Source organism: Sus scrofa, chromosome 5, assembly GCF_000003025.6.
Source record: "Sus scrofa isolate TJ Tabasco breed Duroc chromosome 5, Sscrofa11.1, whole genome shotgun sequence".
NCBI lineage: Eukaryota > Metazoa > Chordata > Mammalia > Artiodactyla > Suidae > Sus > Sus scrofa.
The window spans coordinates 70,901,256-70,920,865 of NC_010447.5; the positions used below are offsets into that span (position 1 = coordinate 70,901,256).

The 19,610-nt window shown below is 35.3% G+C and overlaps 1 protein-coding gene across 15 annotated transcripts in view; it reads right to left on the minus strand.

The window, feature by feature from the left end:
* The window catches only part of KIF21A (kinesin family member 21A), a 140,834-nt gene that overhangs the window by 12,257 nt on the left and 108,967 nt on the right, over positions 1–19,610 (minus strand). For 4 of the 15 annotated variants that reach the window (XM_013997931.2, XM_013997928.2, XM_013997927.2 and 1 more), the window contains 8 exons: positions 17,444–17,504; positions 17,057–17,111; positions 13,944–14,155; positions 11,368–11,475; positions 9,156–9,284; positions 6,449–6,487; positions 5,777–5,791; positions 1,654–1,790 (listed from right to left, as the gene is read on the minus strand). In XM_013997931.2, coding sequence (XP_013853385.2) covers positions 1,654–1,790; positions 5,777–5,791; positions 6,449–6,487; positions 9,156–9,284; positions 11,368–11,475; positions 13,944–14,155; positions 17,057–17,111; positions 17,444–17,504 — 756 coding nt within the window. The remainder of the gene's footprint in view (positions 1–1,653; positions 1,791–5,776; positions 5,792–6,448; positions 6,488–9,155; positions 9,285–11,367; positions 11,476–13,943; positions 14,156–17,056; positions 17,112–17,443; positions 17,505–19,610) is intronic. The other 11 variants (XM_013997935.2, XM_021092527.1, XM_021092526.1 and 8 more) reach the window with 5 other exon arrangements.

Sequence of the window (19,610 nt, forward strand, 5' to 3'; positions counted from 1 at the left end):
ATTTAAAAAGAAGAAATACTGTCAACATGAACTAAATGAGATTCTCTTAACAATAACAAGTTCTCTTTTATGAGGAAAAAATGAGCAAGTAATTATTCCATTAACTTGCAGCAGGCATCCTAACTCCATCTTTGATATTTTGCAGCAGGTTCAAAGGCAAAGTAGGTATGAAGGATTGGATGAAAGCCAGGGATGTCTGATGTATACATTATGTGGTGGTAAAAAAAAAAAATTATACAAAATTTTGAAATAGACATATTAAAAGAGTATTGCTTCAAATTGCCCCTGAATTTAAAATGGCAATCCCAAATCGGCCTCTTTAAAACATTCTGCTTTGATCACTCTTTTACCCCCTCACAACATTCCAAGCTCAGAAATAGATACACCTTTCTTTTCCAGGGGTCACTGAATGATAGAGTTTACTTTTGATCCAAAAACATAATCAGGAAATTATTCTATTTTGTTTTTCTGATGATATATATCTACTTATCCTGAAGAAATAAAGTTAATGTGAGTCATTAGAAAATTACATTTTTACAGAGCAAATTTAATAAACTGAGGAATTACTTGCCATTATTTATAATTCATAAGTTTTAGCTAGATTCTTATAGTTCCCTTATAGACAGTGGGTAATAAACGTTTGCCAATTAAACTGAAACTGAGTCTTATAACATTCCTAAAAAAACTTTAACTAGCATCCCAAATTCCTATATGTGCCTTCTTTTCTTTTTTTTAATTTTTTATTATTTTATATGTTTCCTTTTCATCTTTTTAGCCTCACTATCCACCACTTCTCTTGTACATACTCTACTTTGCAACCCAACTGGATTTAGTTTCCAGACCCTCTTCTACCTCAATGTCTCTGCTTATGTTGTTCTCTAATCTTGGCTGCCAATCCTTACCAGTCAATATCCAAGCAATTCTGTAAGGTTCATCCTAAATGCCTCCTTATCAAAGCCTTTCCTATTTTTCACAATTTAGCACAATCTCTCCCTTTTCTGAAACTCCCAAACTCTTTGTCTATAACTCTTCAAATAATTTCCAGTTGATTTCTAGTTGCCTGCAACTGTACCAGAAAGGTTAAGAGTGAAGGTTTGAAGGGGAGTAGACCTAGGTTTCCAATCCTGTTCTTACTAGCTAAGGGTATGTGGGAAAATTAGTTAATTTCTTGAATCTTCAGTTTCTTCATCTGTAAAATGAGAACACAACATGTATTTCACTGGGGTTGTTCTGAGAATTGAATGTGATATAATTTGCATAGCCCCTACTATAATCTCTGACATACAGTGAGTGCTGAAGAAATGGTGGTTGCTACCCATCTTACTCTCTTTACCACACTGTACACTACAGTTGCCTTTTGTAGAAATCTATATAGCCTGCATAACTAAGTGCAGGGCTTTGTATGTATTAGGTGCTCAATTATCGAAAGGAGATATATTCCCTCACCATGCTAGTCACACAACATCAACAGAGGTTTTACTTTCTTTCCAACTCTGCAATGATTTTATATTTTATATAACTCAAGAGTTGAACCCAGATTATCTTTCAGATTCTTATGAGCCTTAAGCAGTTTGACAAATTTTTTCAAAACCTACTAAAATGTAATCATTAAAAAAAATCTGTTAAATATCCACATGACACAACTAGTAGCACCTTTTGATCCCGTGAAGAGAAGATCATCAGTAGAATCCACACAGAGCACAGCTTTTGTATGCCCTTCAGCTATGTGAACACACTGAAGTGGAGAAGCTCTGATTCCTTTTGAAGGTGGAAATGGGTTGATTATGCCCCTGAGGTGGTGGAAAAAGAAACAAGATTACTTCAGTAGCTATATCATGAATATACTTTTAACTTTTCCCCTGACTTTAAGAAGTCTTTCTAAGTAACTAATTAATAAGATCCAGATTGCTCCCTTGTCTATGTTTTAAGCAAAAGAACAAAGTATGAAATAGTAATAGCAGTGATGGAGTACATCAGCTAATCAGGCATCAGCTAGGAGCTGCATTCTACAAAGAGCAAAGCCAACGATACACCGAATTTTCTTATTAACAATTTCATCTCTTCAAAATTTAATGAAGTAATACTAGGAGCCATTCAAGTACAGTGAATTCTGACAAATAAGAACGCATAAATGATGGATAACTGGAAGATGTGACTCTGTGTTAAAAAAAAGACATTCTAGAGATGGTATAACATACATAATCTAAAACACAACGAAAGCAATTTCAAACAAATTTGAAGAAGTACAAGAATGACTGCATAAACAGAAATTCTGAATTCAGGGAGAATGACTCAGAAATAACAAAAAGTTAAAAAACTTAAAATCTCAAGAAGATTTTTTTAGAGTAAGATTTTAAAAGAACAGTAATGCTCTTTAAGGAGCTTTCTCAAAAGTTTAATATTTCTGGAATTTCTGCTCTGTGCCTCTAAACTATGAACTATGGAAATAAACCTTTATCAAAACATGGTCCTTATCCTAAAGGAGTCTGAGACAAGATCTGAACTGAAATAACTGTATCAGGAAAACTAAAGATGAGAGTGAATTAAGACATGATAAATATATAAGTAAGACGTATCTTTACTCAGATCAGGAAGAAAAATTATGTCGAAATGTATCCATTATATAAGACAAATGGGATCATATTAGGAAAGATACAGAGATAAAACAAAGCTGTCTGTTTCTATCTTCTTAATGAATAAGAACAATCTTCAAAATGCAAGGTACAGAAATAATTAAGAAAAAATGTAAACTCAAGATAAATTAGAACTGACAGTGAAGCCTTATTCAATGAGTTCAAGTATTTCTGTTACTATATCATTATATTACAGGGTTTTGAATGCATATATCATTACAGAAGCAAAATCATTGTTGGTACCCTAAGAAGATCAATAAAGGGGACAAAATATGTAGACTTGATTTTCCATAAAGGAGGAAAAAAGTAGATTTCAGAAATTACAGATGGGCAAAACTTCTTGGTGAGTCTCACAAAGGAAAACACTAAACAAATACTTATAAACCTATAAATGCTCATCAATAAGAGATAATGTGAGGAGTTCCCCTTGTGGCTCCCCAGTAACGAAACCGACTAACATCATGAAGATGCAGGTTAGGTATCAGTCGTGACTCAGATCCTGCATGGCTATGGCTGTGGTGTAGGCCAGCAGTTGAAGCTAGGATTCAACCCCTAGCCTGGGAACTTCCATATGCCATGGATGCATCCCTAAAAACCAAAAAAAAAAAAAAAAAAAAGAGAGAGAGAGAGAGAGAGAGATCATGAGTATACTAATCTCACGGGGGAAGTTCTTAATAGAATTAATAGGCAGAAAATTAGAGGAATGTCATATTCACAATATATGTTGACTCCAATAAGGTCCATACAAAAAGCTTTTCAAGTGATATCCTTGCAGTCATAGTGTGCATAAGTATGAAATTCCTGAAGTAAGATAGTTCCATCGGGGGCTAAAGAGTCACACCTAAAAAGTCAATGTTTCTGTCAGTCTGGAAAGAGGTCTTCAGTATCTACCCCAGAATAAAGTCAGATATGGCATGTGAGACTTTCCTGTTCCCTTCGGGGCGCAGCAGAAATGAATCTGACTAGGAACCATGAGGTTGCGGGTTTGATCCCTGGCCTTGCTCAGTGGGTTAAGGATCCGGATTTGCTGTGAGTTGTACTGTAGGTCACAGAGGCGGCTCGGATCCCGAGTTGCTGTGGCTGTGGCGTAGGCCGGTGGCTACAGCTCCAATTAGACCCCTAGCCTAGGAACCTCCACATGCTGCAGAGGTGGCCCTAAAAAAAGACAAAAAAAAAAAAAAAAAAAAAAAAAAGATATGGCATGTGAATTAAATGAATATATTAAAGAGCTGTATTGCCTAGAAAAATTACAGACAAAATCCAGTTATTTTAAGTATGTGCTTAACACTAAATATTCACCGAATAAAATTTAAATATAAAATTTAAGGTGAAGATACAGAGTTTCCTTCATGGCTCAGTGGTTAATAAACCTGACTAGGATCCATGAGGATGCAGGTTTGATCCCTGGCCTCGCTCAGTGGGTTAAGGATCCAGCGTTGCTGTGAGCTGTGGTGTAGGTCGAAGACACAGCTCGGATCTGGCATTGCCGTGGCTGTGGTGTAGGCCAGCAGCTACAGCTCTAATTCAGCCCCTAGCCTGGGAACTTCCATATGCCATGGGTGTGGCCCTAGAAGGAAAAAAAAAAATTAAGATGAAGATAGAAAAGAAGGCTCCAAGTAGGAAAAGGGCTTAACTAGATTTTAAAAGCTAAAGAGAGATGTTTATTGAACACAACACCAATAGATCAACAACTTATGATTCCTCTATTAACACTTTTAATGACTCATATAATAGAAGTAAATATTTCAGGAGAAAGAAAGCAAAAAAGCTACTACATTCTGCCAAGACCACATCCAGAATAAGGTTGAGTTCTAGTTCTACATATTAAGAAGACTCTGTAGACTATATCATATTAGGAACAGATGAATCTGAAAATATTGAGCTGATAAGAGGACCTTCATTGGAAAGCATACTAAAGCACAGTTGAATGGCTGAATATTTAAAGAGCTGACACAAACGCACAAAAAGACATACTGGATTAATTCTAGCATAGCTCAAGAGGGCCGATGAAAGACCAGTGCATAGAAATTTAAAGGAGATAAATTTAGGCTCAGGATTAAAAAAAAAAATGTTTATTTTTAGGGTTTCGTTATAATGATTTCAAAAAGTGAAGAGAGTTCCTCATTAGTAGAAATAATACTAGGACCTGTTATCACATGGATGTATAATTACAAAATCCAAAGTATTATTTGCAACCCTAGCATCAATATGAGATTCTTGAAATTAATGCTCAGTAACATATTGGTAATCTAAGAATTTAACCAATTAAAACTAAAATGGAAGCAAAACCTCCTCAAAAGTCTGAATCTGCCATTTTCAAATCCTATTTTTATAGCATGAACTGAAGCCAGAGTATAACTATTGCCTTGAATGTTGAAAAATTATGATCTAATGCACAGTCAACTATTACTTCTAAAATGGACACTATATAATGTATGTATATTCTAACAAGATGATTATAAAGAAAAAAAATTCATGTTAACAATATTAGGGCTGTTTTGATCTGCATTTAATAACAAAAATCATCCTAAGAAAAAAAGCTAAATGATTCCCTTGGTTATATAATACTATGCCTCTAAAAATTTTTCTTCCTTCAGATTACTATCTTTATCCTTAAGAATTTATGTTCCCTTGGTGATATAACATCCAACACAATTCTGTCATGTCAAAGATTGTAATATTACAAAAGGAAATATTTGTCTCCAGTGACTTATGTATGGCACAGCCATAGAGATCAGGATATCTCTGTCATTTTTATGTGTTTTATTTATTCAGACTTCTGAAGAAAAATAAGTTCAACATTAAAAATAGCATTGTATTCATTAGATACTGAAGAATATTCTCAAATATTCAGAATATTAGGGTTTATAAAGATTATCTAATGCTGAAGGTAACAGGAAAAAAAATACAGAAAGTGGAAACATAAATCCATGCTATTTCTTTTTCTATTAAAATAATTTATTCACATCCTGAAATATATAAATCAACTTTAAGATAGTTTAAATTAAGGTTAAATATTGCAAATTTATACAACAGATCTGATGTGAAGGAAAAAAAATACTTATTTTTGTTTCATGCAAAACCAGTCAAGTCTTATAATACTGTGAATGAGACTATAATTTCCTCTCCCTTCCCCTGCCTACCTTCTGGAGGATCTACTGATGATCAGGAAAATGGCCACAAAACATGGGAAAGAAGTGCAAAGAGAGAGGAGACAAAATGATTAGTGGGAAGAGGAAATGATAGAGAGGAAAAAAAGAGAAATCAAGGGTCCAAAATATCCATTACATGAAAAAATGCAACATTGTTATTTTAAAAACGGCATCTACCAGTTTAAAATATTTATTATTTAAAAAATTTTTACTTTCTATTCCTTTCTATGTATTAGGTACCAGAGTATCCTTTTTTCCCTAGCATACCTTTTTTTTTTCATCACAAAGCCTGCCTAAATTTTTATTTAAAATCTATAAACCAACATGAACAAAATACGTATTCACCTCCTACACTTTGAAGGGGAAACAGTCATTAAAGAGCAAACCTTGAAATTAATTTTCATAGAACTCATTTATTTTAAAGAAAATGATTATATTACAGACAGAAAACAAATAGTACAAGTTTTTGTACTATTATACAAAAAAGTCCTTTGTCTGAAAGGTATGATCACAAAAATATATTAAAATTAATGTTTAAAAATATTAGTGCATTTATATGGGTTACAAGTTATGAATGTAACAAAATGAGACTTGCTTAAAGTTTCTAGGAAGGCATTTTAGAACCTCAATAGAATGCCAGAATGTAGGAAAGAGAGAAAGTACCTGTGTACCTCCGACAGAGAGGAATCACTTTCATCAGACCTACAGTGAAAGAGTTAGAATTATGAGGAAAAAGAATTCAGATGTCAATAGGTAAAGGCACTGAGACTGAACTGATTCAGGAGTATGAATAATAGAAATACAGCGCACATTCCTTCTATAGTGCCCTACTTTTCTATTTGCACTGGATAGCAGGAAATTCATGTACAGCTAAATTAGAGAAAATATTTCGTTCTTATGTTTTCTACCAAGATTTTGGGGGGAAAACTTTCTATTACTGATCCACAGAACCTATCTAACCCCACTTTCTAAAATGAGGCCCTGAAGAGGAACAATAACAAGTAAGTGAAATACATCACTTCAAGGCTCTATTTAATTTGACTGCTACTAGAAAACTTCTGCTGTTTCAAAACCATTAATGGGAATTCCCAACGTGGCACCATGGCAAAGAATCGGACTAGGAACCATGAGGTTGCAGGTTCAATCCCTAGCCTCGCTCAGTGGGTTAAGGATCCGGCATTGCTGTGAGCTGTGGTGTAGGCTGCAGATGTGGCTAAGATCTGGTGTTGCTGTGGCTGTGGGGTAGGCCAGCGGCTACACTCCAATTTGACCCCTATCCTGGGAACATCCATATGCCACGGGTGCGGCCCTAAAGAGACAAAAGACAAAAAAAACCCAAAAAAAAACCATTAATGAATTTTATTCTTCTTGATAATTACTTTAAACTCTCATGTGGCATAAATAAAAACAAATGTTTGCATAGAAAGCAATCACTCAAAATTTAATAGCCCTTGATTATAACGCATCTCAAAAACATGGAGTTCTTCTCACTAGGCAATCACTTAGTAATAGTTGGGAGGCTTTAGTGGGATTTTAAAAATAGGTGAGGCACTCAAGTCAGCCTTACCCTGAAACCTCCAGGACTGAGAATACGTCTGGTTATTATGAAAATCTATTTAGCTTGTATTATTATACAAGAGGCTTGGGAAGAATGAGGAGAGTGAGTGCTGGCAAGTTATGTAATCAGAAATAATGCATGGGTCTACTTCTAGCTGATGAAATATGCTAGTCTCAACAAGGAGCCCAAAGAAAGAGATTCAAAAGTAGATGAGGTTTTTTGGAAGCATAGTCCTCTAGGTTTTAGTTTATTGAGATGACAATAAAGTCAAATGACTAGTGGTTCATAAACTATTTCAGTCAAAAATATGGAACAATTATTAGATTAAGATTATCAAAAGACTGACAGAAAACTTTATGACTGTGAAAGCAAGGTAGACAAAATTTAGTCATGTTTCATATAACTAGTGAAAATGGACTTTTTGAAGACATTCCTACTGTTCTTTTACTTCTTATTCAAGTAAATGAGAGATAATGATTTAGCAATGTTCAAGAGTCTTTTCTTTATATATATACATATATATATATATATTTTTTTTTTTTTTTTTTTGTCTTTTTGACTTTTCTAGGGCTGCTTCCCGCGGCATATGGAGGTTCCCAGGCTAGGGGTCTAATCAGAGCTGTAGCCACTAGCTTATGTCAGAGCCACAGCAACTTGGGATCCAAGCTACATCTGCAACCTACACCACAGCTCACAGCAACGCCAGATCCTTAACCCACTGAGCGAGGCTAGGGATCGAACCTACAACCTCATGGTTCCTAGTCGGATTCGTTAACCACTGCACCACGACAGGAACTCCCTTTTCTTAATATATTTTTAAAAAAACAATTAAAAATTATTTACCTATCTAGATCATTTAAAGGACATGTCATCTACTGATTAAACCATACTGAAATCTAATCAGGAATTTTATCCATAAATTCAGTAAGTTAAAGATTCTTTCAAAATGATGGTGTGTCTCTCTTGGAGCCATTTAGCATGATCTACACATGCCAGACAGATCTTAAACAGCATCCTATAAATTTCAAAAATTGTTGATATATACAGGGAGATTAATAATTGATGTGGGAGACTAGATATCAAGTACATACCTCCACAATGTTATTTAAAATCAAAGCAGACAAGTCAGAGTTAATAAATACCTTATGGCAACACTATTAGTATGAATTCTTGCAAGAGAGATTCTGGTTCAATGTGGAAATAGTTTTTCACTTCAAATTTAATGAAAATTATATTTTCCATACCCCTCCTACCTTTCTTCCCCAACAATCCACCCTGAGTTCTATTCCCTCCACCTATAAAAGTATTCTTTATTATAAGAACACAATTACTTAAGCTTTGTGGTGGATTGGTAGTACAACCGAATGATAACAACATATTCCATACATGACAATGGTCTCTGGAAGTTGCTATATCCACCAAAGGTAAAATAATTTGTCTCTTTTCAAGGCAGGCTATCTGGGTTAGAGGTTATATAGGCTCCATGAAGCTGAAGAATCCCAAGAAGTTTAAACTTCAAGTGATCTCAAAGATATTTCAATTCGAATTTACTTATAAAAGGAAAGGCAAGACAAGTGCTGAGATATAGCAATGCAAATCTATAGCAGGGAATAATGTTCAGCAGGAAAATAAATTTCTCTAATAGTGTCTAGGTGGTTCATTTCCCTTTGGAAAACACATGAAATACAGCAAGAGTTCACAAGTCAGACTCTATCTCCCACACAGAGAAAAGGCTAAATGTTTTCTTCAGACTGTATTGAAAGGTTCAGAATAGGATAATCAATAGTTGGGGATCTTTTACATACAACTTACTTATCCTGCTGAACTGATGTGTTTCCCTGAGAAACAGTAAGACGATTAAAAACATTCAGTTCATTACGGGGCCGGCTTGGTGGGGAAGAAGGAGGTGAAAGACTAGCCTCTGAGGTTCCAGAATCTGAGCTACAAGAAAAAAATAATATTAAATAGGTGGCTTTAATTGACTATGCTTTGTTAGAAATATTAAAAGAAACATGCATTTTTAAAAAAGCTTTTCATTAGAGAATTTCTTCCTTTTTTCCTCTGAACAAATTAATTAAAAATTTTTTTCCCACTGGATTTTGTCACATTGGCCACAAGATGGCACTACAGAAAAGGTTCTGTGTGCTAAAATCTAAAGTCAGTAAAGCAAGCCAAATTTAAAATTACACAATTTTACAGTTGAGACCAAGTTCCTCACTTTACAGATGAATAAACAGGTCCTGAGAGGTTAAGAGATTTGTCTTTACAATTGATTCATTCATTTTTAAATTGCTTATTTGCTCCATCCCCATGTCCTGATTATTCATCTTGAGACATTCAATTCAGTAGAAACAGATAAATTTTACATCTTTAGAAGAGTATTTTCATGATTCAGGTCAGTTAAACCACTGGTCAAAGTAGAGAGTGTGCATGTTGGTTGAAGGGAGGTGGATGGTATAACACTCTCCAGTTGGGAACAGGAAAATATGAAAACTTCTTTTTGTATTTATTTTTATGTTAATGAAATTGGCTTTCCCTGGAGTTCCCATCATGGCTCAGCAGAAACAAATCTGACTACTATCCATGAGGATGTAGTTCGATCCCTGGCCTTCCTAAATCAGTTAAGGATCTGCTTTGCTGTGGCTGTGGTGTAAGCCAGCAGCTACAGTTCTGATTGAACCGCTAGCCTGGGAACCTCCATATGCAGAGGGTGCAGCCCCCCAAAAAAAGAAAAGAAAAGAAATTGGCTTTACTAACATTTAAATATAAACCTACATTGGAATTCCCATCATGGCTCAGTGGAAACGAATCTGACTAGCACCCATGAGGGTGTAGCTTCGATCCCTGGCCTTGCTCAGGGGTTAAAGTCCAGCGTTGCTGAGAGCTATGATATAGGTCGCAGATGTGGCTTGGATCTAGCTGTTGCTGTGGCTCTGGTGTAGGCTGGCAGCTGCAGCTCCGATTAGCTAAAGCTCCTATTCTACCCCCAGCCGGGGAACCTCCATATGCCGCAGAAGCAGCCCTAGAAAGACTATATCATTTGAAGCTTGTTAGGTGACCTGAGGGAAATGTGAGTGTGCCAAGGGGTAAAAAGGTAACAGTGGCTCTAACCCATTCAAAACTTTCTGCATGTTGTGGTGCTGCAATTTACAAATACCCAGGTTAGTGGATCATCAGGTCCTATTATGTACTGCTAAGAACTATCCCCACAAAACATACAAATAGCTTTTAAAATATTTCAACGAATGCACACACACAAAAAAAATTAAGGAAAATATCAATTTAAACATAAAACAGCAAGAAAATGGCACAACTCACACATCTTCAAACACTAGATTTTTGTCAACCACCTTAAAGAGTTAAAACCAATGTGAGTTTTATCAGATCACCATGAAAATTAATTTCAAATTTTTCTAGAAGACTATGTGAATTATAGTTTTTATAAACTTCTCAAAGGTAAATTAACTCTACAATGACATACATAAAAAATTGAAATAAATCATAGTACATGATTGGGAAGAAGTACGCAAACTTATTTACAAGTGTGTGTGTGATCAAGAAAGAGGAAAAAAAGTGGGGGGCGGGGGGAGTTCCCATCGTGGCGCAGCAGAAGTGAATCTGAATCCGACTAGGAACCATGAGATTTTGGGTTCGATCCATGGCCTCGCTCAACGGGTTAAGGATCCGGCGTTGCCATGAGCTGTGGTGTTGGTTGCAGATGCAGCTCGGATCTGGCGTTGCTGTGGCTGTGGCCTAGGCTGGCAGCTGTAGCTCGGATTAGACCCTTAGCCTGGGAACCTCCATATGCGTAGATGCAGCCCTAAAAAGCAAAAAAAAAAAAAAAAAAGAAGAAAGTTAGAGGGCCACTTATACAAGCCAACAGTGGACTTGACTGTCTGGATTAGTCAAATCAATCACAATCCAAAGTCAGCTTGAATGGGGACAATATTTCACTATTGTCTGTTAGCACTAAATACAACAGACATTTTGTGCAATCTAGTAAATGAAATGCTAAGCAACTTACTGCTTTTGTTCCTTGGCCTTTGCCTTTTCTGCTTTCTCATATACCTTTCTTCTTGTTATAGGGGAAGGCTCTGGAAGTTTTTTTTCTGATAGAGATGACTGTCTGGAACTAAGAGAGAAAAAGATTCTGTAATTACCTAATTTTAAATACATACATAAAACTTTATTTTGAAGATATTAACCTATTTTTTAACATATTAATAACTGGAATTTGAGAAAGAATAACTGGAAATAAAAAATATTACTAGGATAGAAAAATTATATGAGTTATTTTTAATTAATGGGAGTTTGACAACTACATAATTTTTAAATTGGCAATCTTATCAAATAAATACAAACATTATCTTTTTTTTGGCTACACCTATAGCATGCAAAAGTTCCTGGGCCAGGGATTGAACCTATGCTACAGCAGCTACCCAAGCTGCTGCAGTGACAAGGTCAGATCCTTAACCATTGCACCACAAGGGAACTCCTACAAGCATTATTTTTGAATGTAAACATCAATGTTATATTGCCAAATACCTAAAATAATTTTTTATTTTAAACAGAAATGTTTAGAATTTCTTCAGTTGAAGAATTGCTTCAGTTGAAGAAAAAATTCTTTACAGTTTCATAAGAACAAAAAATATTAGAATACCAGAATATGAGAAAAATGATATTTAATGAATTAATATTTACATAGAAAAGAGTACCACAGGTAATCACAAAAACCCAATTATTTTACTTAAGTAGTATTTAAGTATATGTTACTTATATAAGTTGTTATAATAAAAATATTCTTGTTTTATCACAAATTTTAAAGGTTGAATAATGGCTATATAATTAACAATTTAAGACTAGATTTTTTTATATGATAGTAATGAATTTTAATGGAAAAAAGTGAATTTTTGCTATTCTTGGTTAGTTATATTAGTAAGAAAAAAACACTAAGGAATTAGAAAGCAGTTCCCCAAAATGGGCTTACAATGATTCCTATTTGAAAGCGAAAATTAAATATAATTAAACTTCATATATCTGATTTTTCTAATCAGAGGAAATCCTATTTTAGGAGTTCTACATCATTTAAATCATAAGGTTGACTTGAATAAATTATTTTACTTCATGCAATAAAAGTCATGTAGTAATGGTTTATAAGTTACTGCACCAAGCACACTACCAAATATTAAATTTGTACAGAATTACACAAGCATCTTTATTCATGATAACTTGAAAATAAATCATGTGGAGAGATAGTGTCTAAAATATATTTTCTACAACCTGTCACGAATGATACATTTAAAAATTGAAAAAAAAAAAAAAAGCAAAAAGAAGGTTTTACCTGAATTCTGGATTCCAGGTCAAGATTTAGTCTTCAAGTTCCAAAAGTCTCTATTCATCTGACAGACTAAATGCTGAACACATAGGAGTCCCTAAATCTATTCTCAGTTCTACATCACTACCTCCATAAAAGCATTTCTTTTACTATTATCTTATTGAAAAAGCACTGAAGCCATAAGCTATACTGGTTAGCAATCTCTAATAGCAACTCCAATAGTTAATTACATAGGCCACCTCAAGCACATGCAAGAAAGTTCTGTCATCATCAAAATTAATTTTGAATCTAGAGGTAGAAGATGGGCTTACTGAATGGAAGACAATGAAAATATTTCATAAGGTGGAGAAAGTTATGGGAAACAGATATTCACGTTGAAGGTAGGGAGATTGCTATATTTTATTATTTGCAGTCATATAGTATGTGCTACATTTTGGGCAATATTTCTCAATGCAGTGATGTGTTCATCTAATGACTTATTTGCTAGAACATATGTGAGGGTTAGTTTGAAAAAAAGTCATTAAAAATCTTTACCAATGAAAGACTGATGTAATTTTAATATAATAACAAAACTTATGTACACACACACTGGCCTCTTTTGGGCAATCTTTGTTCTCAAGATAATAACGATAAATTTCTAAATAAGATGTGTTTTGAAAGAATGCTTTTGTTAAGATTACCATAGATGGGGGAGAGACTATTCCCTCCTTCAAATCTTTAATAATACAATAATACTTTGTGTATGCACTGATCCCAGACATGAATTTGCTTTAAGGCAAAAATTGAAAAGGTTCAAAATGTATTTAGTTTGTAATTGATATCTGCATTTTTGCTTAAAAGTGTCAGCAAAGGTTTACTATCCTGATCAGGCTCTTAGAACTAGGATATAATGTAATTTAGAGCAAATTTAAGTCTTTAAAGCTTCTATTTTGTATAATAATTTTACAGATATAACTTTAACCTAGTTTAGGTGTTTCTAAATAAATTTTATTTGTAGTTCATAACTCAGCCTTAATAGAATTTATAATCTTTAAGAAAGATCCTAAAACTTACAAAATAAGATAATGCCATTCAACAAAGAACATCTCATTTAAATTATTTTTCATGTCCCCAAATTATGAGACACAACACCTAACAGAAATTACTTTGAAAACTAGAGACTTATTGACATAAATTTTAAAAAATAGAAATAAGAAACAGCAACATGCATATTAAAAAAAAAAAAGCCAAAAGAAAGGAAGTTAGTATAGCTGGGCCAGACTTACATGCTGCCTATCTTAGAAGGGAAGCCAGATGGGGGAGGGAGATCTTTTTCCCTAGCAGAAGTGCTTGTCTCTGTATTCATTCCAATCTCTTGCCCTTCTGCGACAGGTGTAAGAGGGCCGGGCAAGGAGGCATCTCCTGTGCTAGTGTCTGAAGCTAGTTCACTGCTATCTGCATACAGCAATTCCATTTGAGTGGTGGTTCTCCTTCGGGCCTAGTCAGAGAATGGAAGGAAGAGCAATCAGGTGCAAACTTTTGCAGAGAAGATAATTAGGGAAGAGAGATTTAATATTAGTTTGAAATAGGTAAAAACATTTAGCGTGTCTTTTCCTAGCAAGTGTGTCACACACAGCATGTAAGATAGTGACAAGCCAGAGCTATAACCAGATAAGACCTTTTGGAGGCCATAATAAGAGCCAATATTTGTATTGTACTTATTGTATGTGAGGAATTAGTCTAAGTACTTTACTATATTAGCATACACTGTCCTTATCTTGATTGACAAATGAGAAAACCGAGACCCAGAGAAGTTACAAGTCCAAAGTCACACAGCTAGTAAGTGACAAATCAGATTCAAACCTAGGCGATCTACCTCCAATATTACTGTGCTATCCTGCCACTCATGGCCAGCCAGCTCCCTCAACATATTGTTTAAAAAAAAGAGAAAGAAAGAGGAAAGGAATTACACCAGAAGATAACTGCAGGGACATTCAACTAAATTCTGATGTTTCCCCATGCTTAGATGATTTATTTCATATACATTTTAATTTTGTTTTAAATTTTATTTTACATCTGTAGTTTACATCAAGTTTTACATCTGTTTCTCCATTTTTATGACCCTGATCTTCTGATGCCTGAACTGGTTTGTAAAACTGCCAGTCCGTACCAGCTTTTGGCAGCCTGGTGAGGCAGGTGAAGGTTATTTTCCTAGAATCTAAATTTACCATAAGCCTTCCCTTTCAGGCTTTTGAAAAACCAAGGGACTACCTTGTCTTTTTTTTTTTTTTTTTTTTTTTTTTTTTTTTGTCTTTTTGCCATTTCTACGGCCATTCCCGCAGCATATGGAGGTTTCCAGGCTAGGGGTCTAACCGGAGCTGTAGCTGCCGGCCTACGCCAGGGCCACAGCCACGTGGGATCCGAGCCTTGTCTGCAACCTACACCACAGCTCACGGCAATGCTGGTCCTTAACCCACGGAGCAGGGCCAGGGATCGAACCACAACCTCACGGTTCCTAGTCAGATTCGCTAACCACTGAGCCACGACGGGAACTCCTCCAGGACTACCTTGTTGTTAATGCTCAGAGTTGGTTGCTGTTATCACTAATGTATTAAGAGATAAAGTATTTACCAGTTTATAAACCTCTAAAGGGCAGACACTCTTACTCAACTCTGTATCTTCTACATGTAACACAGTGCTGGTACACACCTATTTACAATATATAGTCAATTTCATTTTTTTCAAGGAGTGAAAAATAAATGATATGAGATCCTTTCAGGCATCTTTGCAATTCAAAAGTGGTAGATAGTTCCAGAAAACTTTTGGAAAGTTTTGGAAAGTCATGCAGGCCAGCTTTTCACCCTGTCAATTCTCTCTACTGCCAAAGGAATCATTTTCTTGGGAATTCCTAACCACAGTGGGTTTTTCAGGAGATGACCTTTAGGCTACTGCTTCCCATCTCTCTCTGGTATCCCATGAGAGCATCAGTAAGTAGTTTTTCATAGAGTCTGGAAGACGAAGTTACCTTAAGAGGATCTTTCCTCCACGTAAGAATGGATCCAAACTATACTAAGAATGTTTTCTTCTTTTTCTCTTTCTTTTTTTTTTTTTTTTTTGCTTTTTAGGGCCACACCCTGGCATATGGAGGTTACCAGGCTAGGGGCTAATCAGAGCTACAGCTGCTGGTCACACCACATCCACAGCAATGCCAGATCCGAGCTGCATCTGTGACCTACACCACAGCTGACAGCAATGCCGGATCCTTAACCGACTGAGCGAGGCCAGGGACCAAACCCTCAACTGCACGGTTCCTAGTCGGATTCGTTTCCATTGTGCCACAATGGGAACTCCTAGAATGTTTCCTTTCTGTTTGGGTAACTTCTGCTTAGTCACTTAGAATAATAAAATATAAATCACATGTCACCAAGCCAGTAGCTCAAGGACCATACATAAAGCCTAGAGATAATTTTCAATTGGCTAGCTCAGTATTTTAAAGATAAGTAAATTCTACATTAAAATTTCTATTTTTAGCAAATCTGTATTCAAGGCTTCTCTCGAAAAAACTGAGGATCTGGTAGCCTTAGGCCCATATTCCCTCATAGCCTAAGTGAGCAACAGTTGAGTGGTAGCTACTTCCTTTAGATGGGGCATGTCTTCTTCAGCTAATCATAATGATCCCTACTAATAATTACCTTACATCCAGCTAAAGTACTCATTACATTACCTGGCTAACCACTGTGGGCCTTAAATCCATCTCGTACAGTGTTGTTCTTTCAGGTCCTGATTCCATCCATTCATTCAACAAATATTCACTAAGCACTGCAAGAATTCTTTGTTTTCAATTATCTTAAGATGGTTAGTTAATTCATCTAGCATCAAATGCTACCAACACTCAATCTGAAACGTACCATGTGTATCTAACACATTTAACAGTATGCATCATTTATTTTTTAACTTTAGAAATGTGCATGATAACCTAAATTTTTCATACAAAATGATGAGTAAGAGCTGGCCTATTCAAACTACCTCAGGTTACAGTTAATATAAGTCAGGAATACTTAAAAACATACTAGAATGACACAACATTGTAGATCAACTATACTTCAATTAAAAAAAATACCAGAATGTTAAAATTTCAAAAATCTCCCATCAATCTAAATTATTCTTAAGGACTGTTCTCCACAATCATATATTCTCTAATAGTAAAAGTGCACAAATACAGTAAATTGCAAGTTCCATAAAGGAAAACATTTTCAATACTAATTTTTTTTCAAAGAAACTAAATTTCTTACATACAAAAGCATGCCTACCTGCGAACCTAATGAGAGGAACGCCTGAGGACTATGTGTTTTATAGTGATAATAAAGAACAGCAGAAAAAATGTTTCAACTCTCCTTACCTTGCTTTTAGGTTTCACTTCACCGCAAAGCTTCATAAGGTCTGAAGACAGTGAGCTATGTGCAAATAAATAATAAGCACATGATTAAAAGAGAATTTTTTATAGAAAACTGTATGTCCTCTATGAGTACAAATATGAAAAAGTTATATGCACATGGAAAACACAGAAAGATATTTAAAATCAAAATAAACTAAAATAATTCATTTTCCTTCCTTAAATATCCTTCTGTTTTTATTTAAAGTTTTTGATGGTTAAGCATTACTTGGTTTGACTTCCATATTACTACTTTTTATTCTCTTCATTTAACCATAAAACCCAAAATTATTTGATATAAAAATAATAAAAATATTACAGAAGTCAAGTCTAAGTTTCTAAAGCCTCTCTTACCTTCCTTCTGATCCTGGGCTGTTTAAAGGTACATCCTCATCAGTGCTATCCTCTACATTTTCTAAAAAAAAAAAATGTCCAAAATGTAAGTATCATCCACACGCCACAACTTGAATGATGATTATAATCCCTAAGCTACATTAAACATCATCCCAAGGCCCCAATGTGGGCACTGGGTTTTAGTAACTGAATCAAAATAGAAATGTAAAAAAAAAAGTCTAAGAACCTCCTTTGATTATATGTCCGAGGATGAGAAAAAAAACATGTTCAAAAATAGGAAAACCACAAGATGAACAATAAAACATAGAAGAGTATTCATGGGATGGAAATGAGATCACATGCCATCCATTTATCCCACATATGAAAAACCACTGAGTGAAACAAAGGCTTAAAGTAAATGCTACATGAGATCCCTTTAATGTACTGAGCCTACTTCAAAACTACATAAGTTTAATCAGACTTGTTATACTTTATCAGTATTCCAACTTACTTAAATATTTTCCTTTTTTTTTTTTTTTTTTTTAATGGCCCTACCCGTGGCATATGGAAGTTCAGAGCTATAGCCACTGGCCTATGTCACAGCCACAGCAACACAGGATCCAAGCTATGTCTGTGACCTACACCACAACTCATGTCAATGTCAGATCCTTAACCCACTGAGCAAGGCCAGGGATCGAACCCACATCCTCATGGATACTAGGTGGGTTCATTACCACTGAGCCATGATGGGAACTCCCATTTTTGTTTTCAAGGAGAGAGGAGTGTGTGTGTGTGTGAAGGTATTCAGAATTTACACATCAGCATGCAGCTCATTCGCATGTACATAAAAGATGAAAACTATAGGTTTGCATGCAATAGTAAAAACAAACCACTGCTATTTCAGAATAACTGTAGCACACTAATAAAAAAGAGAGGAAAAAGCAAACATATAAAACTAGTAGGACGTCAGTAAATAAAACAGCCATGTAAAATAAACCACTCAAAATGTCAGTAAGCCCCTAACACAGGTGCAAGTTTTCAAAATGTATACATTTCATAATAAAGCCATTCCAGAAAACTGAAGGCAATATTATCAATAACATATATGTTAATTAAAAATATACACACCCCCCTTTAACTTTTATATCATACAGATGGATTGTGCTCATGGGTCAACTAATTCCTTCCTCAGATGCGCCTATTCTTCCTTACTGCTTAGCAGACACTTGGATAGAAATTCACATACTTGATAGCATTATCTAAAATGGAGCATATCTAGACCCACACAAAAGGAGTGTAATTTCTGAAATGAGGAAAACGATGGTCGTGAAGGCAACGTGTATCTCAAAGCCCACACTTGAAGGCTGGAGGACGTGCTTCACAGAGAGGATAACTGAGGGCTAAGGGGACTGAGTTAGTCTATAACAAAGAAAGACAAATCTAGCCTTTACTTTCCCGTGTATAAAGGTGGACTAAGACTGGTAATTAAACCAGTTAGTATGTTAAACATCATATGAGTAATTAGTAAAAACTACTTAGCTCCTGCATAAGCATTTATGTCTTAGAGATAATTACAGTTTGGTATAACCAACCTGGCCAGTGGATAAACGGCTCCACTCAGACATTCACCAAATCAGACCCCTTCCTTCAGAACTGAGCTTGATCTATTGTGCTACAGTCATCTGGGCAGCAAGACATGCCATCACCACCTCATTCCTTTATTCTCAACTCAAGAACATTAATTCCGGCTCAACACCAACTTGTTTTCTCATCACTGCAGCATTAAAGCTGAAGCTAGTGCCTTAAAACTCCCAAACGACTTAAAGTTCATCTATATCTATATACAACTGCATTATAATCTCACTTCACTAGAAGTTAACCAGTTATTTTAGTCTTTTTTAAGTTATTAAAAGTTATGTGTATGTATACACTACTTATATATGCGTATATGTGTATGTGTGTGAGTGTGTGTGTGTGTTATGAAAGAGTTAATATAGCAGCATAACATACCAGAGGCTACTGTCCTTAGAAAGGCCTCCTTGCAAGGTTGACTTCGGCATCTAGAAACTTGACTCTCAAAGTGCCCTTCATCACCAGTAACTAATGAGGGGAGTTCTTACATCGAGGATGTTTGTATAAACAATATGGCTTATGCTGAACTCCTGCCTTCCTTCTGGAGCCTGGAATT